Source organism: Corvus kubaryi, unplaced genomic scaffold, assembly GCF_017639235.1.
Source record: "Corvus kubaryi isolate FWS band 111438036 unplaced genomic scaffold, C.kubaryi_AGA036_p1.0 37398, whole genome shotgun sequence".
Lineage (NCBI taxonomy): Eukaryota > Metazoa > Chordata > Aves > Passeriformes > Corvidae > Corvus > Corvus kubaryi.
This window is the reverse complement of record NW_024581137.1, coordinates 21,818,301-21,840,407: the sequence shown is the minus strand read 5'-3', so window position 1 is coordinate 21,840,407 and position 22,107 is coordinate 21,818,301. Positions and strand designations below refer to the sequence as shown.

The 22,107-nt window shown below is 36.7% G+C and overlaps 1 protein-coding gene across 4 annotated transcripts in view; it reads right to left on the bottom strand.

The window, feature by feature from the left end:
* Positions 1–2,327: 2,327 nt before the first annotated feature.
* The window catches only part of ZNF385D (zinc finger protein 385D), a 423,741-nt gene continuing 403,961 nt past the window's right edge, over positions 2,328–22,107 (bottom strand). For all 4 annotated transcript variants that reach the window (XM_042042823.1, XM_042042822.1, XM_042042821.1 and 1 more), the window contains 4 exons: positions 15,941–16,174; positions 13,837–14,015; positions 12,410–12,511; positions 2,328–8,337 (listed from right to left, as the gene is read on the bottom strand). In XM_042042823.1, the coding sequence (XP_041898757.1) occupies positions 8,104–8,337; positions 12,410–12,511; positions 13,837–14,015; positions 15,941–16,174 (749 nt within the window). In that variant the 3' untranslated portion in view covers positions 2,328–8,103. The remainder of the gene's footprint in view (positions 8,338–12,409; positions 12,512–13,836; positions 14,016–15,940; positions 16,175–22,107) is intronic.

The window sequence follows — 22,107 nt, the reverse complement described above, 5'->3', positions numbered from 1 at the left end:
GACCTTTAAAAAGCCCTCAGGCAGCTATCAGGGGTTTTAAATAGTAAGGTATAATTGCCCCAGACATGTCCCTCCACCCTTTTTTAATTAGAGATAGCTTATTGACTATTTATCAGTCAAAACTCCTATTACAAACTACCAGACCATGAAATTTTACTCTTGGATTTATAAAAATGTCATCTAAATTCACAGTGTTTTTGAAGTGTGAATGGATCAGGGCCAGTTTTCGTAGAAGTGTCAGTACTCAATGGTACTACTGACAGTAAATTAGTACCCAGGAATTTAACTGTGCCTTGAATTACTAAATGAAGGACTTATGCTGGTTATCTGTAATGACTAGGAAGAATATTTCATTATCCTGCTAAATTACTTGGTCTCAGGCTTGAAATCTTTTATTGCAATGTTGGAGATTGTCCATAGCTGGAAGAACTTTGCTCAAGGATACCAAGACTTCTCCAGTTCTCCATAGCTGCAGTGTATTTGGCAGAGTTAAACTTGTTCTCACACTTGGGTTCAGAAAGAACTTCCCTACATTTAATTTCCAAAACTATTACCCTCTCTTGCACTTGCTGTAGGACTAACCGGATGTTCTCCTGAAAGTTCTTTGACACCACATCATGTAAGGTGTGTGCTTGTTATCTCCAGTGCTTTCACTGGGTCATGGTGGATTTGGAGGCTTTTTTCTCCAGATTTAAAGAGTTTAATGAGTTGGGTGCATAGACCAGATGATTTGCATACTGCTGTGGATTAAATATCTATTGCATGTGATAGTGATCCATTGCATCCTGTCTCAAAGAGCAGAACTGAAGAGTTGCTGAAGTATTTACTGCCACCATGAAGTTCCTGACAGTCAGATGGAACATAGGTATCAATAAAACATGAAAGGCTAATTTACTTTTTTTTCCCCTACTGCTTTTCAAAGCTGCATAAGGAGGTGAAAAAATATCTAGATTTTATTCCAAGTATTCACTTGCTGTGAAAAATTCCCCAGTGGAGAACAGAGAGCATTACACAGTTAGGGAGAAGGCTTAATTATAGCACAGCCAACAAAATTGGCTTTGGTGCCCACCATTTAAAGCATCAAATACTGTAATGAGGGGCATAATGCAGGACTCCAGCTACATGGTTTGATTATGCCACTGAAGGGGATAAATGGGTACTGTATTATATACCTACATTATACAGACCATAAGTGGGTGTTTTGGTTTTTCTTTTCCTCTTAAATGCTCCTTGCAGTGTCCCATGCTGCTGAGGGAGTCACAAAGTGTGATTTAGCAGAAGGATTGGAGGGAAGTAAATCTGTGTGTATGCAGAGAGGCAACACATTTGCAGGCATTTGATTGACTACATGGTAGCTTTAGTGTGTGAGTCATTGGATAAAGAGCTACAACTGTTTCCATCTCCTTTCCAAAACTACAAAAAGCAGTAGAAGAAGAAAGAAACAGGCATTTTCTCTTTGATTGACACCTAGATTTCAGCAAACTGGTAGGACTTGAGCAACTGCAGGAAGAAGAAAAAAAAAAAGTGACCCAACTTGAGGCTCATTCCATTCTCATTTTTAATTCCTGGGTTCTCCTTCTGGGTACCAAAACTGACATGAATAGTTTTATTCCAATGCACAAATCAGATTCAGGCAGCAGTTTGACTGGCAATAATATCAGGGCAAGTGTACGTTGAAAATACGTCTGAAGGAAAGATTATACTTTTGGGTGGGTAGAGGGGGGGATCATCCCCCACACTGAAGCACTAGTTAAAAATATTCAAATCAAGACTTTTTCCAAATTTACGTTCTCTGTGTTATAAATACAACAGAATGTCCATGTTAAGAACCTCTGCCTGTCCCCATTGAGCCTCAAGGTGGTTTTGAGGGATTTCTAACGGGCATAATTTTGCCTATATTCTCTCATCTCCCACTTTGTTGTGCCCCAAACAAATGTCTGCACTTGACAGATTGTGTTTTGAACTGACAGTCTTCCCCTGACACATGTGTCAATGAGAACAGTTCCCATGGTAAATGCCAGCAAAGAGCCACGAGCAGAGAAAGGGCTGACATTGTTAACAAATGCTGCAGGCATTTGTAGTGAGAAAATGGTTTGTGGGTTTTATCCCTTTTTATATTGCCTTTGCACTCAGAATACACAGATGTTTTTACTCAACATAAGAAATAACATTTAAATTTGATTAAACGTCTGAAGAATCCCAAAAGATGAATATTTCAGGAAAGTATGAAAGGCTAAAAAGCTGTCTGTGTCATAAAACTCTAGATTAGGTAAAAAGCACTGTAGTATACACATTCTCTCTTCACAGTATTTTACTATTACTGTGGCTCTGCTGGTTTAAATTCTTTATTCAATTTATTGACTCTGATCAAATGGTCCAACAGGGGCATTGATGATTACATACTTCTTAAATGTATATTTAATTTTATGGATTCTGTTAATTCATATGAGAGACTAGACAATGAAAAAGAAACACAGAAGAAAAATTGAACAGCAATAAAAACAAAGTATGGACATCCTTTCTGAAGACGCAGATGTTGATAAAATGCAGTGATATCTTGGCTGGTCTGAAGACACATGAATACACAGAGTCCCAAAGAAAATTATTGTGTCCTTCAATCGAGTGTCCAGTACCTATGCAATTAATATTATTAACTATACTTGTTTCAAATCATGGGTGTCAAATCCTCGATTTCTGCTGTGAACAGTAAAAATGTCAGTGTATGGACCGTGTGCCAAGTGTGAAGACCACTGCTACAATGCCACTGTGGTATCTAATCCAAAGAATGTCTTCTCATCAAAATTATTTTAAAGTTAAGATCTCATGATCTTCAAGGTCCCTACTTTTTTATCCAGGAACTCTTCAATGTCCCAGCTTGTTCATACTTCAGAAGTTTCATTTAAGAACATTGCACAAGGAAAAAGGGTCAATTTAGTCCACCAATTTCTTTCTTTACAATGACTCTTTCAATTCTTTTTATTTCACCACCCAAGCATCATCCCAGCATGAAGCTGACCACATGAACCAGGCAGCCACTAATCACGTTTCACACTCGGCCAAGTTTCTTTATCAAAGTATCAATACTGAATCAGAGTTGAATGACACCTAATTGCAGTACACAGCATGACTGCAAAAGGCTTCGTCCAATAGGAGCAAAAAATTGCCTCTATTGAAATCAAAGATTTTTGCAGCTGCTATCAGAAGTCCCAAAGTTAAGAACATTACGGTTTTCACAGTATTCCTAATTTTGGTCTGGAGCACAGACTCTTTCAGCTGCTGACATTTCAGGTCAGGCTATGTAATAACCATCCTCCAGATAGTTACATTTACTCCTAAATGGTCCTGAATTTTAATAAACCTGTAGAAGTGAGAGGACACAAAGCTCTTGGCCTTGGCTAAACCCTTCACTGTATGTTTGAGATTTCAACTAGTTTAAGATAGGATTTATCAGTATTACTGTTTCTCTTTGTCACGTACTGAATTCCAGCACAGAAGCTTCTGTATGATTCATTGGCACTGAAGGAATGGCACTTACAGATAAACAGTGAGAACAGGAGAAGATGTGATGTCAAAAAAATACTTAATATTTTACATAGCATAGGCTCACATTCTCACATGCATCTTGATAAACAGGAAGCCCACTCTTATTTTCATGGGAGCTTTGGGAGCTTAGAGTCTTGACCTGTGCTGAAGTTAATTTTAGAAATGAAAATTCAGACACCTGGTAGTAAAAAGAACAGATTTCTGATTGTTGTGAGTTAACCCCAAAACCAGGACCCTTATAATAAAGTGGTCTAGGTTCTGACTTTACCTGCTTTCAAAAAGATTTGTGCAACCAATTTGTGCTTCATATTTACCCAAAAGAATGTTACAATTGTGAAAACCTTTTTAGATCTTGCTCTTCAGTGTTGGTCTAATGTTCATAAAATGACGTTTAATTTTGCTAAAAAAAGATACCGAGTTAGAGATTCCCCAGGATGCTTTGAAAAGACTCTAAAAACTAAGTGTTTACTGGGAGTAAAAGACAGAAACAGGGGCTCCTAAGCAGCATGATTTCATTTTCAGGGAATATGGGGCCAGTACTCTACTGTATCTTCGGCAATTTAAATAGAAGTGGACTTAAGGCAAGTCCATTTAGTTATGATGTAAATGGAAGATAACGAAGTGAGACATTAAATTTACCAACAGCATCCTTGCATTGATTTGACATCTAGAAAGTCTTTTAAACTTTCAAAATATAGAGCCAATTGTAATATTTCAGTACTGAAATGACAGATGTAATTCTTCTAGTTATATTAACTTTATTTAGCTATTCTTAATTTTATATAATTTATCTTAAAATAAAGATGTATATTTCAAATACAATATTCCTTGACATGGCCAGTACTTTTTTTTCCATTTTAGATCATCATATTTATACCATTTGCTTACTGACCTCTCACATCAGCTTTTACAGCAGTTTTCAAGAAGGTAACTAATTTCATGGTTCAGAGCAATGATGATCCTTCAGAACAAAGGTTTGAAGCCATAGATATTTGGAAAAATGCAGATAGCGTAAAAATATAAATATATATATATATCCCTCCCACAAAAATACCATCTCTTTGGGTGAGAACAGAATAGTCATTCTTTAACACTTTAAATAGAACTTAAGAAAACATCCCTGAACCTGATTGTTTTTCGGAGTTCATTACTCAGCCACTTCCCCGCAGGCTGATTTCACACTGTTATTCCAGTGAGTGACTGTGTCTTCGATGAAATGATCTGCTTCCTTGTGCTTTAGGCTTCCTCTTGGCCCTGGTGTGCTACTGTAATACGAAATTGATGGCATTTCTTTCTTTTATAGTGCTCTCCACACTGGATGTATTGACAAGTAGGTGTAAAGTGTCTTCTGTTTGCTACCTCCTCTGTCATCTGCTGTGGACATACCCTTGAACAGAAGTTCTCTTTGCCCCATCAGATTGCTGTGGCAGGATTTTCCTTGACAGATAATAGAACTGTTGTGCTGATGTCCTGGGTACCTTGGCTTGTTACTGACCGAGAAGGGGGTGGAGCAGCAAGGCACAGAAAATCCACTATACATTCTAACATTTAGGCTTTATCCTTTATTAGGTAGTGAGTAAGAGACATAAAAAGAATTGAGTTTGTTGTTTACAGCTGAACTTTAAAAGAGACTTGTGTGAACAAAAACTTGTTCCATAGAGCACTGTGACAAAAGAGGTCCAAGAAAACTGAAGGTGTCATTGCAAATTAGCTGATGTAAGTAGTTGGAATGACACTCTTTTATTTCTAGCAAAATTTGTATGAACTCTGCCCTTAGTACTGTGCCTCCATACATGCCACAGGCCACATTTTGGCAAGGATCAGCCTGTTGATTTTGATGGCATCACAACAACATGGCAGGATGTACAACAGGTGTCCATGCGCCAGAAGGCTGTGCATAAGAACCTTCAGGATATTTGCCTATCTCCCATTTTCCCATCTGCATGCTTCCTCATGGGGAAAAGACAGCCTGCACAGGTCTTCTACCTTCCTCTGCTCCTTTAGCAAGATCTTACACAGGCTCTTACAAAAGGCTCTGCAGACAAATGGTGGTTCACGGAGCACAGCTTGAAAGCTGCTGCCCTTTTCAAGGAGGAATCTGAACGCAGCTGGCAATGGCACTACAGCTTCTGCAAACAGATGGAAGTTTGAAAGCAGGCTTAAAAGACCAAGTGCAGTAAATCTTACTATCTCATGTACCCAAATAAAATGAAACATTTTCTAAATTGAGTATGACGAGCAGGTTTTGAAGGCTGGCTTATTTACTGCCTCTTTACTGGGAGCTGTAGAGTAGAGAGCCCTTTTAAATGTCAGCCCCTAGTTATTTAGATGTCTAAGCTTGGCTTCAGGAACTTATTCATACTGTTGTTTTGAAAGTTAGGCCAAAGCAATCCAGCTGGTAATCAGCCCTGAAATCACCATCATGTCTTTTTCATGGCTACATAGGTGTGAATTAAATATAAACAAAAGCTCATTTCATTTCAAGGCACAAACGTTTGCAAAGAAATTGGATGAAATACAAATACATAATATAGAACTTATTTTAATACTTCTAGATAAATAAATGCATCTCTTTGGAATTCTTTGGACACAGATATCCATGGAACCTCTTCTTTCTCTCTCTTTATATATTTTTTATAAAATCTAAATGCGGAGAGGTTTAAAAAATGGCAAATACGAATGTATATGGAAGGCTCACTGATGAATTGCAAGTCAAAAGTGCTGTATATTCTCATCCTCTATATCTCCCACCTGTCTGCATTAACCACAGGCAGCATTATATAGCAACCACATGGTCAATATTTTGCATTACTGCCTTTTAATAAAATCTTTCAAATAATTTCTCCATCTAAACTTAAATTATGCTTTTAAATTTTATTCTGCCTAAATGCATGGTAGGCATTTCACTTAGCTACACATCAGAGTGGTTGCATGTGACTCAGCAGCACACTCCATAATATTAATAGATACTTTTCAGCTCCCTATGGGAAAAAGCAGGCAGCAAGGATCAGATTCAAGAAGTCTATTTTTTTCTCTGTTGTTTGTTACTTACCACTTAATGACCCACATGTGAAATCAATGGTTATATAGTTATTTTATATAGTAGATTTTCTGTTTATAAGTTATTTTTCTTACTCTAGCATATATACAATATATCTATATATACCCCTGATAAATCTTACTTTAAAGGGACACAGTCAACCCCTTTAAGCCTCACAGTAAATATATAAGGCTTTAAGCTGTCCATACATAATGGTCAGCTACAGAATTCAAGGGTCCCTTCAGATCCTAAAAGTTGTATTTGTTCCAAACCCATGATGTGCAGTTATCTCGTAATATGTATCTCATGTGTCACTGTTTACATTTTATAGGTATATTAACACATTTTGTATCACATCAGTAGGAAATAAAACAAGTGAATAAGTCTGTTTCTAAGACTAAGCCTATTGCAAAAAATATTACCTCTATCTACAGACACTCCCACTGGTGTGATAGAAAATGAATATGTGCCATTCTAGGGATGAAATTCTGGCTACACTGCAGTCAGGAGGAACTTTATACTGACTTAAATGAGACCAGGATTTCTCTCCTGTTTTTCATTTGTCAGTTATGACTCTGTGTAACCGATTTGTGTCTTCCCTCTGCTCAACACTGAAGTGTCAGGTCTGTGTTCATGACAAGAGCATATTTTTTGTTGTCCACTGTCATGTCTTAAACATTGATCTATCCTGTATGTATTACACTTTATGAATAAACACACAGTGTACACATACATTCTCAGTTAAATAAATGTTTGACCCATTCTGAGTACAGTATCTGAATTATTTTTGCCCCACTAGATCTTCTTTATCACTTTCTTTGCCCTAAACTAGATTATTTTCATGCCCATTCTTCTCTGAGTGAGGAAAACTTTGCCCGCCAGGAACAGCTCCACATTATTGTAATAATTTTTGACTACTTACCAAAGTGACATAATTTTGTTCATTTTATCTTTTGCAACTCAGTTAGAAACCTAGTGGCATAGATAGAGACACAATACTACTGTTTTACAAGACATCTATTGTATCTACTTTTGTTCAGATAAATACCCAGTAACTGCTGATTTGGCAGGAGGATTGGTAAGGGTACTACTATTCACAGTGTTTCTTTTTTTTTTCCTTCTTCTTTAATCTACAGAATAAAGTATTTTATATACATTGGAACCAGTTAATGCCCTTTAGACAAATTTGTAAGTTGTTTCATAAAGCAGGAAAGACATTGCAGGGAAATATGTGCCAAAATGCACAGTCAAAAGGCTTTATAAGTTTTATATATCACTACAAGTCAATGCTGGAGATCAGTTCTAAAACGATCAATGCTCAAGAGGAATGTTCTCATCTGGAGAAAATACTGCCCATTCCCCCTTTCAGAATTTGTTCAGTTCTCTATCAAAAGTTCTGGCTCTTCATATATACTTTAAACTATAAATAAACACTGCATAGTTCAATGTTCTTGATTTTCATTTTTTTGTTTTTTTTGATTTGAAAAATTATTGCAGTACAATAAATTCCTGTTTGGAATTCAGTAAGGAGCAAACAGCACAGGAGTGTGGGTGGTCCGTATAGGCCCAGGAGCTGGTCGTAGGAGTGCTGGAGGAAGTGCTGAAGTCTGGAAAAGGGTGGCTGCTGGGGCTGTGCGAAGACTGAAAGGGGAATTCACAGCCACAGCAGCAGCTGCAGCTGCAGCTGCTAGCGGATTTGGTAAGATTCGTGGGGCCATCGGCTTTGAAGGTTCCTTTGAAAATACTAATTTTACCTGTGGGGAACAAGAGAAAACAAACAAACAGAGAGACATCATTTGTTCATATTAGCTACATGAGAGGGATCTTGACTTAAAATTATACGTGCAAAATCAAGCAAGAGAGGCCTCGTGGTGGCTACTGACTCTTTGAGCTACAGACTTGTAACAGGCGATACAACCTCGCCCACTGGACAAGGGCACAAAGATTTGGTTGGACACAAAGAGTTTCAATGCTCACACCTTATTGCTGACACTTGCAATTTAATACGAGATTAGAAATCAAAGCAAATCTAAACTGGGGCTGGGGAACCTGCACCAAAGTAAAGCTGCACGTACCCTGCAACAATTAAATAAGGAAAAATTAGATATCAATTAATAGACCTCCAACTGGACAGCTTTATGATAGAGACCAGAGCCGAATGAAAACACATCCTATTCTCTGGTCTGACTAAGAAGACGCTTTTGTTTTAATCATTAGAATGCAAGTTCTACTTAAAATTAAGATCTCCATATAGCTCCTCTTCATTAGCTCCTGCTTCTAATAACAAGCAAATAAACCAGTCTTATCTTTCATGGGTTATGAAAAGCTCTCATGTTTCATGTGTTTAAATGGGTGCTGCCCTATGTAATCTTGCTGTGTCTTCAACATCTTCAACTGTTTTCCACTAAGATACTGCTCCTTCTTATAAGGATTGTGAAAATGTGGCAGATATTTTAAAGTAGTATTCCGCCAAACGATGATATTTCTGTTCCTTTCACTGAGGTTTCTTCTTAAAAAAACATTTTAAATCATGACATGATTATAAAACTTGTGGACTACCAAATACAAATAAGAAAACTCCTCATTTAGAGTTTTCCTAAAGGAAAAAACCCAAACCCTGATGTTTGACTCACAAGAGGTCCAGTAATATTTAAGAGAATTTACATTTAGCATGCATACAAATGAACATCAGATTAGTCTCTACGGATTTCTGAAGTTTTCAGTGCAACTTCAAGTTTCTAATGAGATGCCAGGAGCCTGAATATCTTTGTTGTCCTGTTCTTAAAACTCTGAGATAAGATTAGAAACTTCATTTACAGACAAAGAAAAGTTCCCATTGTCTCTGATGGACTTCTGGTATTGAATATACAGAATATGAATATATGTACCATGCTGTGGTTCATCTCATTGCAAGTATAGACACTTCTTACTTACAGGGAAACACAACTTCTCACCCTTGACTTGAAAGGGATTTTCAAGTAATTAACTTTCACAACATCACTCTGACATTTTCAACTCAACAGAACCCTAGTGAGTGAATAATCAGAAAGTAAGGACAGGAATACTCTGACATGAACCACCATTGAGTTTCATCATTACACTATCACCATATTCCAAAAGGTCTGTGGGTTCTTTACTAGCCAATTGGAGGATTTTTACTTTTCCCAAAATCTATTGGCAACTCTGCTGGCTTCCAGGTCCTTTAAAGCTCTGGGAGAAATACTCAGATCAAACCAAATTCTGTAATCCTCTTAACAAAGAATATACTAGATACTAGATATAAAATTCCTCATGGTGTCTGTGAAAAGAAATGATCTGATCTTTTCCTTGATCAGTGTTACACTCACTGATCCAAGCTGTCTTCTTCCCTTACTGAACATATGACTTTTTCCTCCTTCCTTACATTTTTTAACAAAAAAGTTTTTACAGCCTTATTTAGAACAGAAACCCCCCCAAAAAAAACCCCAAACAAAACAAAAACAAACAAACAAAAATACAAAACAAAACAAACAAAAAACCCACCCAAACAAACAAACAAAAAAAAAACCCCAAAAAACCAAAAAAAACAAACCCAAAACAACCCTGAGGAAAATAAAAATAACCCTGAGTACAAGGTACTTTTTGGTCTACAGTGCCCAGTGAAGGACGTTCTTTGTAAGAGCTATTTTTATTGCAGAAAGTTTGGACCATCAAATGCTTGATAACCTTTTCCTCTCCAGTGCAGTGTTTTATACATGCTGCACAGTGGCCTGAAGAAGTACCAAATAAGTCCCAACATTACAAGATTTCTTAAACTCTGAAATATTGCTGTGGGAATTTATAAAGCTTCTGTCTCTGAAGCATGTAAATCTAGAACAGACAGAGTACTACAAATGATATTGAAAACATGGTAAAAGAATTTTTTTGGTCTAGTAAAGCTATAAGATGTAGCATGTTCTTTTTTTAATTTCTGTAGACAAATCTGGTGATGCTCATACATTTTTTGTCATGAAGCACAAAGATCTTATGTGTGATCTCTGTTTCTATTAAAAGTCTAGGGCTTTCTTACTATTCTTGGAGGAATCTGGTACTTCTAATGTAGTTACATAGCTTTTCAGTTAATTTATCAACATGATTCTGATTTCAAGGTAGCCACAAAACTAGTAATATTTAACATACACAGTACCTTGCACCTTAATTTCAAACCTCTAATGAACTCACAGGTCAACATTAAGAGTAAAGTAGCCATTATTTGTTTCATTTCCAATGAAGGGACAAATAACTTGAAAAATTAATGGGGAGCATCCTGGTTTCAGCTAGGGAGAGGGAGTAAAGAAAAGGTAAAGAAAGAGCATTAAATCAAAGGTGAAATTAGAATATCTCTGGCTTGTTGCTGTGCCATTCTGCACTTCAAGTGACAACAATTCTGGCAGTTTTTATATTCAAAACCAAAAAGACTAAATGAAGAACTGGCCTCTCCTTTCTTATTGAAGCCACAATTCTATTACACATATCTGTTCATTTATTGCTAGCTTGTTTTCTCCTTCTTAAATCCCTTTTGCCTCTTTGATGCCCTCTAGCCTGACCTGTATATTGTGAGCAATTGGGATTGAAAAAAGGACACACTGCCATTATTTGTCTTGAATCTTGGTTGGAGTTCTCAGAAATCACCATTACATAAATTGGTAGAGAACTGTACACAACAACAACAACAATGTAATAGTTGTTTTTATTCCCTGGAAAACAATGAATTTCCTAAAGGAATAATAATCCCATCAGAAAGGCTTTCCTGATTCTGTATTCTACTTACCCCAATACATATTTTCTATTCTTTTCAGTATAGTTTGTATCGGAGACCTTGGTCTTTCTAGTGGATTACTGAGAAATCCTATGGGGCTATTTCCCTATTAGTAGATCTACCAGACTGCTGCACTGCTTTATTCTACAGCTGAATCCTGCATGAATATGCCACTCGTGCCCCAATAAGGACACAGTTTCTGTTGCCAAGGAAAGAGCTTTAACTCAGCTTAAAGAGAAATGGGTTTTCGCAGAAAAAAAAAAACAGCTCCATATTCTGCCCGCATCAAAGAAGATGGTCAAGGCATAAGGAGCTAATTTCTATGAGGACAATGAATCAACATCCTGCCTCTGCCAGAACCATCTATAAACCCTTACAAAGCAGCAGGTAAAACATTCATGCAGTTTAACTGATGGAGAAGATAAATGTCAGATGTTTCACTATCCCATCCACAATATAAGCTGATTCTTAACTAATGGCAGCATCCTAGAGGGCTTTTTTTAATTAAAAAGTAAACCTTTTTTCAGTTTTCAGAGCTAGTAGGAGCTGTCTTTCAGATAGTTTATCCTGGCAGTCAAAAATGTGACCAGACCCATCCTGAAACAGTCAAATGAAAGAAGAGACAGATTTTTTTAATTGTTTCACTTGTTATCCCCACAATTCTCTAAATGAGGATAGAATGAATGGTTTGTATTTTATAGAGTTTTATTTTGTTATTTCATCACTATTGTCCTTGGTGAAAACTGGAAAAATCCTGTTTGACATCTGGATGTTTTTTCCATCTCTTGCTCTCTAATGACCATTGCAACAAGCTTCTTTTCTGAGGCTATTCAGAGTAGCTACAAAAGCAAGGGTCCACAGGTTGTAGTAAACACCCCTTAAATTATATAAAAAAATCCCTTTTGGGCTTCCACTGGCTCCTTCATATACTTGATACTCCAATAGCTTACACCATTACTCTACTTCTAAACATTTTTCCACTTACATTTTCTAAAAATCCTTTTCATGAGGATTAAAATAAAAGTCAAATAAAAAGGTGATTTTCTTACCCCTAGAGGATGTGTTCCCTTTTGGAGTTTGTTGTAAGGGCTGTATTTAGGTTTAGGTGGCTTCCCAGCAGCTCTGTCTTTGTGCCTTCTACTGCTTATGTGCTGTTAAAAAAATTGGGGGGGGGAAGAAAACAGAGGGTGATGGTTCCACAACAGATCGCTTCACGTTCTGTTTTACACAAGGTCACTCCTCTAATACTAAAGGCTTTTGCTCTACAACAGCATTACTTTGACTAATTCAATAATGAAAGGGAATAGGGTCTCTTGCAATTTGAACAATCCTTTGTGCACCACATATTGGGACTGTAATTTTCATCAGTCCTAAGTTCAACTCTGCTTCCACTACGGTTAAAAAAATTTTCCCACCTTTTCTAACTTCAGCAGGACTTGGTCAGTTTAAAGATAGAAGCCTTTGAAAAACTCCTCCCTAACTCTATAAAGCACCCATCAAATTCAATCCACTTCTGATAGAAAGTTTTCAAGAATATTAGATAGTAAAGTATCCCCTATTTGAGGAAGAAAATAAGGTCACAAAATTGATTAAATTGCTATGCTGCCTGGAGATCCTTGTGAGATGGTTACATATAAAACTAAGTAACAGTGAAAAAAATGCACAAAATCCATTATCTTTTTCATAGGATCTTGAGGTTTTATAAGTATCTTTCTACACGGATTATCTTGTAGTATTAGAAGTAAGGGATCTTTTTCAGAACTTTATTTTTACTTTGATTTTCATTTTCAAGAGAATTATCACAATAAAAAGACATAGAACTTTTTGTTTCATGAAACCAGAAGAATGGGTATTGCTATTGTCCATTACTGAATTTATCTTCATTCTTGTAAAGTTCCTTAACAAGTATTTAATTCCAAAAGGCATATGGAATTAAACTAAGTGTTTTTCAGAAAGCTATGATCATCTGAAGAATGACTGAACATAACTTAGTGTAATTGCAATTTGGAGGTCATGCTTCTCAGAGTGAAACGTTGATAAAAAATATTAGAAATCCTCTCCATTGCTAAGAACATTAAGAACAACTAAGAACATTACTTAGTGTTCTTTAAAAGTACTGGCTGCATCCACCTTCACATCTTTGTCAAGGCAAATATCATGCAGTACAGGAAATGGCAGCATTTATTAGCCCATGACAATTCTAGCAGTCTAAAGACAGTTGTAACCTGTTGCAGCTTACACCTTCTCTAACTCTTTAATAAAGATGTACAACTGAGAGCTTTTGAGAAAGCATATTCCATGCAAGGGAAAATCCTAATCAAAACAAAACATACAGCATGGCAGCCAAGTACAATGGACAAATCTGTAAGTTCCATTTGGACACAAACTGTTATGTTGACATGTGCTGTGTTGGTACTTCACCACCATGCAAACAAAGAACAGCCAAGGATTCTCACTCTGCAAGCCAGCTGAGTACCTGTTTCAGTTGTGTCTCGGAGTTTACATGCACATCACATATTTCACAGTGAAATGTTTTGTTCTGAAGGCCTGTGTTTCCTTTATTCACAGGTCCTTTGCCTTTTACGCCTGCCCGGGGAAAGGCTTTTATGGTTCCACTTCCATTCCGAGCTTCCAGCATAGTTTTGTGCTTAGTCCCTGGAGACAATAGAAATGGGAAACAGAAACAACTTTGGCAATTGGGTTGCATTCATTGTTTTATTTTCTTTTTAAAATAAAATCATATGAGCCTCAGCTTGGTGTGATGTGCTATCTTTGGAATAGGACTGTGTTGGTCTGTATCAGAGCCATACTAATGTAACACTATTTCACACCTGATATTTAGTTACTAACTTACATACCTATAGGTAATGCACAAAGCAGCCACACCAGAAAGTAGTGGCACAACCAGATACCCTGATGTGAAGTTAAATGGGTGTGACTTTTCTCATTAACTCCTGCTGCTAATAAGACCTGAATTGTAGTTGCAAAAGAAAAGTAATTTAGCTATTAAAGATGTAGTTGCCTTTGATTTGTAGTCCTCCTGAACAGACTGATAAACAGTATGTCTAGGTAGCTTACAATTAAATCTGTAATTAACTAATTACTCTCCAAACCAGAAAGTGGCAGAGGTTCCTGGCAGCAACCTATGGATCATTAATGTCCTGGATGGAAACCAAAACATGTGAGAAACACTGATGTGAGAAAAATGCACTTGCTTTATTTTTTTTTTAATAAAGGGTGGATAAAGAACAATGATGTTCTGTTGTTGCATTTTTATTCAGACTGAGCAATTTCTTACACTGTTGAATCCCACACAGGTAGTCTGTGATGATAATGGACTAACTACTGTGTACAGAAGCACCATTCCACTGCTAATTGCTGTATGCATCCACACAGAGACTTGTAAAAACATGCATGTGTGTGTGAGCACACACACAGTTTATCAGCACAGGCAGCAAAAACTTGGGGGGTTGTGTTTAAATATTCAGAATAGTGTTTTGGCTCTCAGCCCAATCAGAATATTTAGTCTAACCTTCATATGAAGTTAAATAGTTTAAAAGGTCACACCTTTATGAAGTTGAACCTTCACCAGTTGAAGCTCTGGCATATAGTAAACAGCATGCAAAACTGATGGAATTTTTTTTCTCATGAATGCCAACCAGTTATAATTTCCATTCTAATTTGAAGTCTATAGATATGACAAAGTTATTTATTTTTTCATTGCATCATAAAGCCGTTGATCATTTTGCTCCAGGAATATTATCACTGTCTCTGCATTTCAAAATTAAGGTTCTCTTTCTGTCTCTTAACTCTACTTACCCTTGGTAACAGGTAGTCCCTCACATTCAAAATCAGGAACTTTCTGTAGGATAGCTATAGGTTATTGCCACCATATCAAATCCCCAGATCTTTTAACCCCACCCACCACAGAGCCAATCAATAACATGAGTGACTGTGAATAGTGGCTCTCTACTACTGGAAATTACTGATGCTACTAGCTCTAATGACAAGAAAAAGTTTAAGAAAGATGGAGGTAGGCAATTATCATTTAACTCTCATGCAGCAGCTGCTATCAGTTGATGAAAACAAAGAGAAAAGACATAATTTTAGCAAGTTATTTATTAGCAGACAATATGGAGCTAAGAACTCTAACTCCCATCATTGAACTCTGACTGACTGATGCTCCCTCTTTCAGCCTTAATTTGTTAGATTTCAAACAAACCTAATGGCATTCACACTCAGTTTGCTAACTGGCACAAGCAAAACTATGCAAACTGTGAACACCAAAGATAATGAAGCAGAGCTGTCATTTAGCTCGATAAGGTTTTGAAGCTGCAAAAGCTAAAGTGTAAGAAAGTGTGCAACTTGCCTCCAATAAATTCCCTTCTTTCCCTTTTCTGAAAGCCTCTTTCCCTGTCATTTTTATACTTTAATAGTTAATGAATTCCGTGTAATTGCCAGTTTTCTGCCACCTCTTTGTCCCCTGCTGTAAGAGATCTAATCTATTCAGGGGAAGATAATTGCAGCGCTCTTGAGACAGAAGAAAAAAAAGGAAGCAAGCAAGCACTGCTCCATCTCACCACTGTTGTGCGCCTCCAGCTGTGAGGCAGAGTTGACAGCGACTTTGCATAGTGAACAGTACAGCAGTCTTTTTGCTTTTTCTTCCTCAGTCTCAACGGAAGGGCAAGTGCTGCTGCTAGTGGCTGTTGTGGGGATTTTCTCCACTTTAGAGGTGATCTCAGTTGTCATAACACTGCTCTTCCGGATTTCCACTGTTGTCGTCGTTGATATTGCTGGTGTCCCTGTGTTAGCATCTGTGGGCAAAGAGAGGAGATGGAAACAAATGAAAACAAAAAAAATTGTGTAACCTTTTGTGTTTGCTTGTTTACATCCCAGTGCTGTGATGACACAGAGAGACAGATTGTGCTGGTGATGGCTAATGGTAATGAACTAAACCTGACCTTATTCTTTGTATTTTGTGTGGTTACAAAATACAGTACTCCCATGTATTGAAACGCCGTGTGTTGTCTCCTGCAGTCTGCTAACACTGAACTCATAAAGTGAATAGAAATGTCATTAAGACTGTACTGTACAACAGAAGAACAGTGCAATAAAAGAAGTAATGTAAATGACCAGCACAATTGGCAGTTAAAATTTATACACACCACTTCAGATGAATAAACAGTCATAGTAACACACAATACTTATGCTGATTGGCTAGCCAAGCTAAAGTTTTAACATCTTGTACTAATAAAACTAAAATGAAAATAATTGTCTGTCCTTTATAGCTGGTAAAAAAAATAATTAAAAATTAAATTGATACTTCACTTGATTTTTTCCCAACACTAACACTAAAAAAATGAAGGTAATTATTAATACACATACACATTATTATCCATTATTGCATAATAATGATACATACTAATAACAGTAACTAAATATACAACATTCCATATCTGAGACCTAAACAAACACTAATAAGATTTTCATTCTTCATATCAGTAGTATTTTTGGAAAGACTACAAGCAAGATATATACCCAAATCTGGTAACCTAGTTCTTGCACCGAAGAACTTGTGCTTTTTCAGTAGTTCCAAACCAAAGAGAGAAAAAATACACAATGATATTGTAGTTTGAATAATTTATACATGATGTTTGGATATGGCAGTATCATGTGGTTGTTAAGTACTTAGCAGGGTGGAGGACAGCAAGATCCAGCACTGAGGCAGTGAAGAAGATGGCAGGAAGGGGACATGAGACGGAGACAAAGGATAGAAGTTGTTCTGCCTTTGCAGCACAGTATTTGATCATATTAAGCCTACTGAGTAGTAGCTTTCCCCAAAAGAAATCTTAGTTGCTTTGCTGAGATATGCCTGGATTTGGGTACTTTCCAGCATAGCTCATTTTGGTTTCACACATCCCTTGGTGTTAGTGATGTTCTACCTGTACTGTCCTTTATTTAATTGCTGCCTATTAGAATAGACAAAATAACAATTCTGTAACTTAGAGAGCTAAGTATGTGCTCTGATGCAGAAGGGACACAACTAACTGGCACCACAGTGGTGTGGTGCAGACTAGTACTGGTAAAAAACTTTGTTAACGGAGAACATTCCCAGTAGCTTAGCATGCAATATCAAACTGGAAGCAATGAAAACACACTGAGAGACCTGAATCAAAACAATTTTAATGCATTGAAGAAACAGTCTAGAAAATTAGATGTTTTTCAGTAAAGACAATTGCAGGAATCTACACTCAGTAGGTTTAATCTGATCTATTAAAACAGAGTTATGAACAACAGCCCCAGTACTGCTTTTGGGGAGCTTTTATTGTTTATTTCATTTTGATTGTTTTCTTTGTTTATTTGCTTGGTTTTCAGAAAAATCTTTCAGTAACAGACAAGATGAACACAGATCCCTTCTAACAATGTGTTATAAAATATGTCCCCACCACACTGAAAGTGCAAAGCAAAAGATTTAGGAAATATTTCTTCCTCCTCTAATCAGCTCTGGAAGCCGTGTCCATCCTGGAGACAGCAATGTCAAAAAAAACCCCAAATTTACTTGCTTTGCTTTAATCCAGAAGCAATACGAATGCAAAGCAACAAGACAGGGTTTGTGATGGAGGGAGCCAAAATAAATTAGATGTTTGGTAAACATGAACTGTGAGTATGGAAGAAAAAGGGCAAGCACTGACAACGTTTGTCATATCTGTAGAAGGTAGCTAAAAATAAGAGAATGTACTCTTCTCCTTGATCCCTCCTACTAGAACAAGGACTATTGGATTACATCAAGAGAGATTTAAATTAGATATGAGGAAATTCTTTCTAATATTAAAGTTTATGAAGCCTGGAAATAGCCTACCTACACAGATCCAAAAATATTTCCTACTGGAGGACTTGAAGCTGGCTGAACAAATATCTACACAAATATGATTCCCTTTCAGTCAGTGGGAATACGACCCTTTAAGCTCTATTAAGTTCTATATATTGTGTATTTTGTAATGTTTCTACATACTCGCCCAGAGGGTTTTTAAAAATTATAATTCATAAACCCAAGAAAGCAGAGTTTTTCATGTGAATATTCTATGTATTGACAGGCATTAAAGCATGTAGCAAAAAATAAAGTTCCACTCAAGGTCAAATCACAGTTTGCTTTTTTTTTACTGCAAGTGAGCCTGAAAGTGGCTGTATCCTGAAGGTACTGGAGATGTCAAATATCGGTGCAGAAGGAATGGTGTTACCTTGCTGAATAGTCTCTCCTTATGATTTTTTTAAAAAGTAATGTTTCCGAAAAATATATATTTTGAAATATTAAGCCATTTGTTGGGAAACTGATGAATAAATAAAGCCCTTGAAGATCTGTCGACAAAACTGAAGAGTAAGCTAATCACTCCTTTCCCATCCCAGAGAATTCCATTAGATGTTTGCTGTCAGTCAGTCAAAAATTGCTGCAGTGAAATTATTTTCCTCAAAACCCAATCCCAGCCCAAACCCCGTTACTTTAAAAGCATTAACACTGCTTTTAAAACATCAGTTTCTGCATCCTGGTACTACTGTACAGTAGTAGGCTTAGCCAATGCACTCTCAGTGAAATGGAAGGCAAAGGGCAGATGGCCCAGCAAGGGGAAAGGGACATTAACGTTCTCTCAGGATTGATGGCAAAGTTGGTGCTCATTCTAATCTTGCAAGAAATTGGATATGTACATCAATCACCATTGCCAGCTTTGCAGTGTAATGGTCAGTATTTAGCCCTAAGCAAAATATAGATCATAATTTCTTTATTTTCCAAAGCAAAACCTGAGGCAATGAATGAAAGAAAAAAAAAAGCTTAAAAAGCTTAAATAACAGCAGATTATATTATTTTTCAAGCATCTGACTTTCTGTATCTATGCTGATCTAATATTTCACCATGTAATTATTTTAAAGTGAAAAGAAAATACAATCAATTATGATAGCTATTTTGGATATTTTGAGATGCATGAATAAAAGCAGCATAGTATATAAAAATTAAAAATTGTAAATGTCATCAGCATGTTCTTCATCTCAAAAAATAATCAAAGTTCAGTGCATATATTCTGCATTTTTAAAAGGTGCCCTATATGAATACACTTTATATTCTACTAATGCAAATACATTAATGACATTAAAACATACATAGAAAGCCATTGAAGTTCACCACGTAAAAGCCATGACGCATTCAAAGATGCAAAGCTGCTTGTCCTCATATGAAGTTGAGAATTTTCAGCAGAGATTAAGGATAAAACATTCTAAAAGATGTCAAGTAAGTTTACAAAGAGGCAATCCAATTCCCTTCCTTGCAAGAACTTCTAACCTAACCAGCATGGGTCACTTCGAATATATTACAATGTTGCTGCCTGTCCACAGTTCAGTGCCCTAAATACATGGTACAGCATTAAAGGTATAAGGGATTTAAAAAAATTAAGAAAAAACACACCAAAAAGAAGTAGGAAGGCATTTGAGTTCACGCCTTGTAAACTGAATCAGCATTCCTTAACACTATATTATGACAGTGTTATAAGAGCTATTTCAATGATAAATGTTCTAAAATTGAGCTGGAAATTCAGCCACAGACAAATGGAAGATTTGTTTCTGGTGACGCAGGCTTGTAGCACTGTGCTATTTTCATACCAGTGGTCTGCAGCAAATATTCATTATTGCAACTGTCACTGCTTGGCTTTGGTATAGAAGTTGATTGCTGATATTGTATAGAACTGGACTCCAGCAGCAAAAAAAAAAGGGAACACTTCAGGATTCACAGGAATCCATTTGTGTTTCTGGTCTTAATATAGCAACAGAATAAAAACTAAAAATATAAAAATATTACATTACAATCTAATCCTGGTCACTGGAAAAATCAAAGGTCTATTTTAACAAGAGACAACGACAGACGAAAAAATATTCTGTGAGAATTGACTTCTTTGAGTACTACAGATACCATGGTTCAAGTAGAAAACTGCATTGTGATTAAGGTTCTCCTGAGTAAGCAGGATTAATTTTATGTCCCAGCTACAAGACTCATGAATTTTCTTTAGTCTGAAGAAACAGAAAATTACAACTCATGCTTTTCTTCTGAGTATGTGAAAGTCTCACTCATCAGTTCCTGCTACTAAGCCTAAGAATTTCTTATCCTGAAGCTATAAATAGACCCACAGAGAGAAATGTACTCTGACTTCAAACAAATCACAAGTATTTATGAGCATGTTTTTTCCTCCACAATCTCAAGTGGCATGCGTTTAAAAATATCTGATTTAGCACATACCCATACATTCTGGTCTCACTTCAATCAAACTTCGCCTTTGACATAAAAGGATCGAGCATTTGGCCCATAATGCTGTTCAGGAAAAAAATAAACAACCAAACAACCAAACAAAACCCAACAACTTTGCCCCCACAGAAGCTAAAAACCACATTCTTTCTCATGACAAACAGAACTTGATATGAAATATTTCACTATATAAGACCACTTAGTGTTGCAGAAACCTCATCAGCTGGCTAGCTTACAACAAACCTGTGACAAGTAACAGAATGCTCCCTTGATACTGGCATGTTCAAGGCTGGGACTGGGACTCGGTATATTATGTTCCTGACTACTAAGAACTGGGTCCTCAGTTTCCCTGGACTGCTTTGAAAATCCTATTTTCCATGACTTCTGTGGTAATTACATTTGAAGATAACACTTAATTTCTTTAGAACCTATAACAGTGGAGTACACCAGAACCAAAGTACCATCCCCCATAAAACGACGGCTAACAGATATTTTTGTGCTTGGCTAATTTTATGCTCTCATATGCTGAAACATAAGTGTGTGTGCTAGCACATTGACTGGCTCCAGCACTTAAACAAAACACTGTGAGGAACTTTGACTCAAACGTATCAACTCCTTATCCTTCACATGTGCAGAATACAAACTTGCATATTTTGTGATTGGTGGATATTTGGCCCTTTACAATATATTGTACAGAAAATTATTTTGGTATCATATCATCAAAAATCCAGTCATTAGACTTAGTTTTACATCCAAGACCTGGATTCAATCTATTTTTTATAGATATATCCTTCCCATAATGGATACATTTACTTGGAGAGATAGAAGTATATTTTTAGAACTTAGAAGGACCCATATAAATTTTTTCTAAGAAAAAAATATTACAACGGCATGATTTAGAGACATAAGTACCAAACATCACAGGGTTTTTTTGGCATAAAAGACCAAAATATCTGATTGACAACTGTGCAGTTCATCACTTTATGGTCTCCTTCAATGACACAATATGAAACATTGGAAACCGTGCTGTTCACCTGATCTCCTACAGCATGATTACTAAATACTGTGCCATAACAGAAGAGTCAAGAGCTCTGAAGTAATAAACAAAGCTGTGTATGACCAGCCAGAAACAGTATTTGAAAATTCTTGATGAGCTGTCTTTTTTGAACTTGTTTTTTTAAGCCTGTTTTTTAAACAGTTATTTACCTCTGTTGTCTCCCCTTGTCACTACCCTGGCTTGTCAGTACTTTCTTGGTCAAGCTCCTTGTTAATTTTCTTTGTCTAGGTGTCTATCAAAATTACTTTTAATATCCAGAAAGTGAGAGGCTGAACAAGTCTAAGTTACTGCCCAAGCTTTTGCTCGAATGTACCAAACAAGCATTACTGAGAAGCTGAAGGACTGCAAACTTTCCCAGGATCAGCATGAATGGCAAATACCAGGAATTTTCTCGGATTGTAACCGGA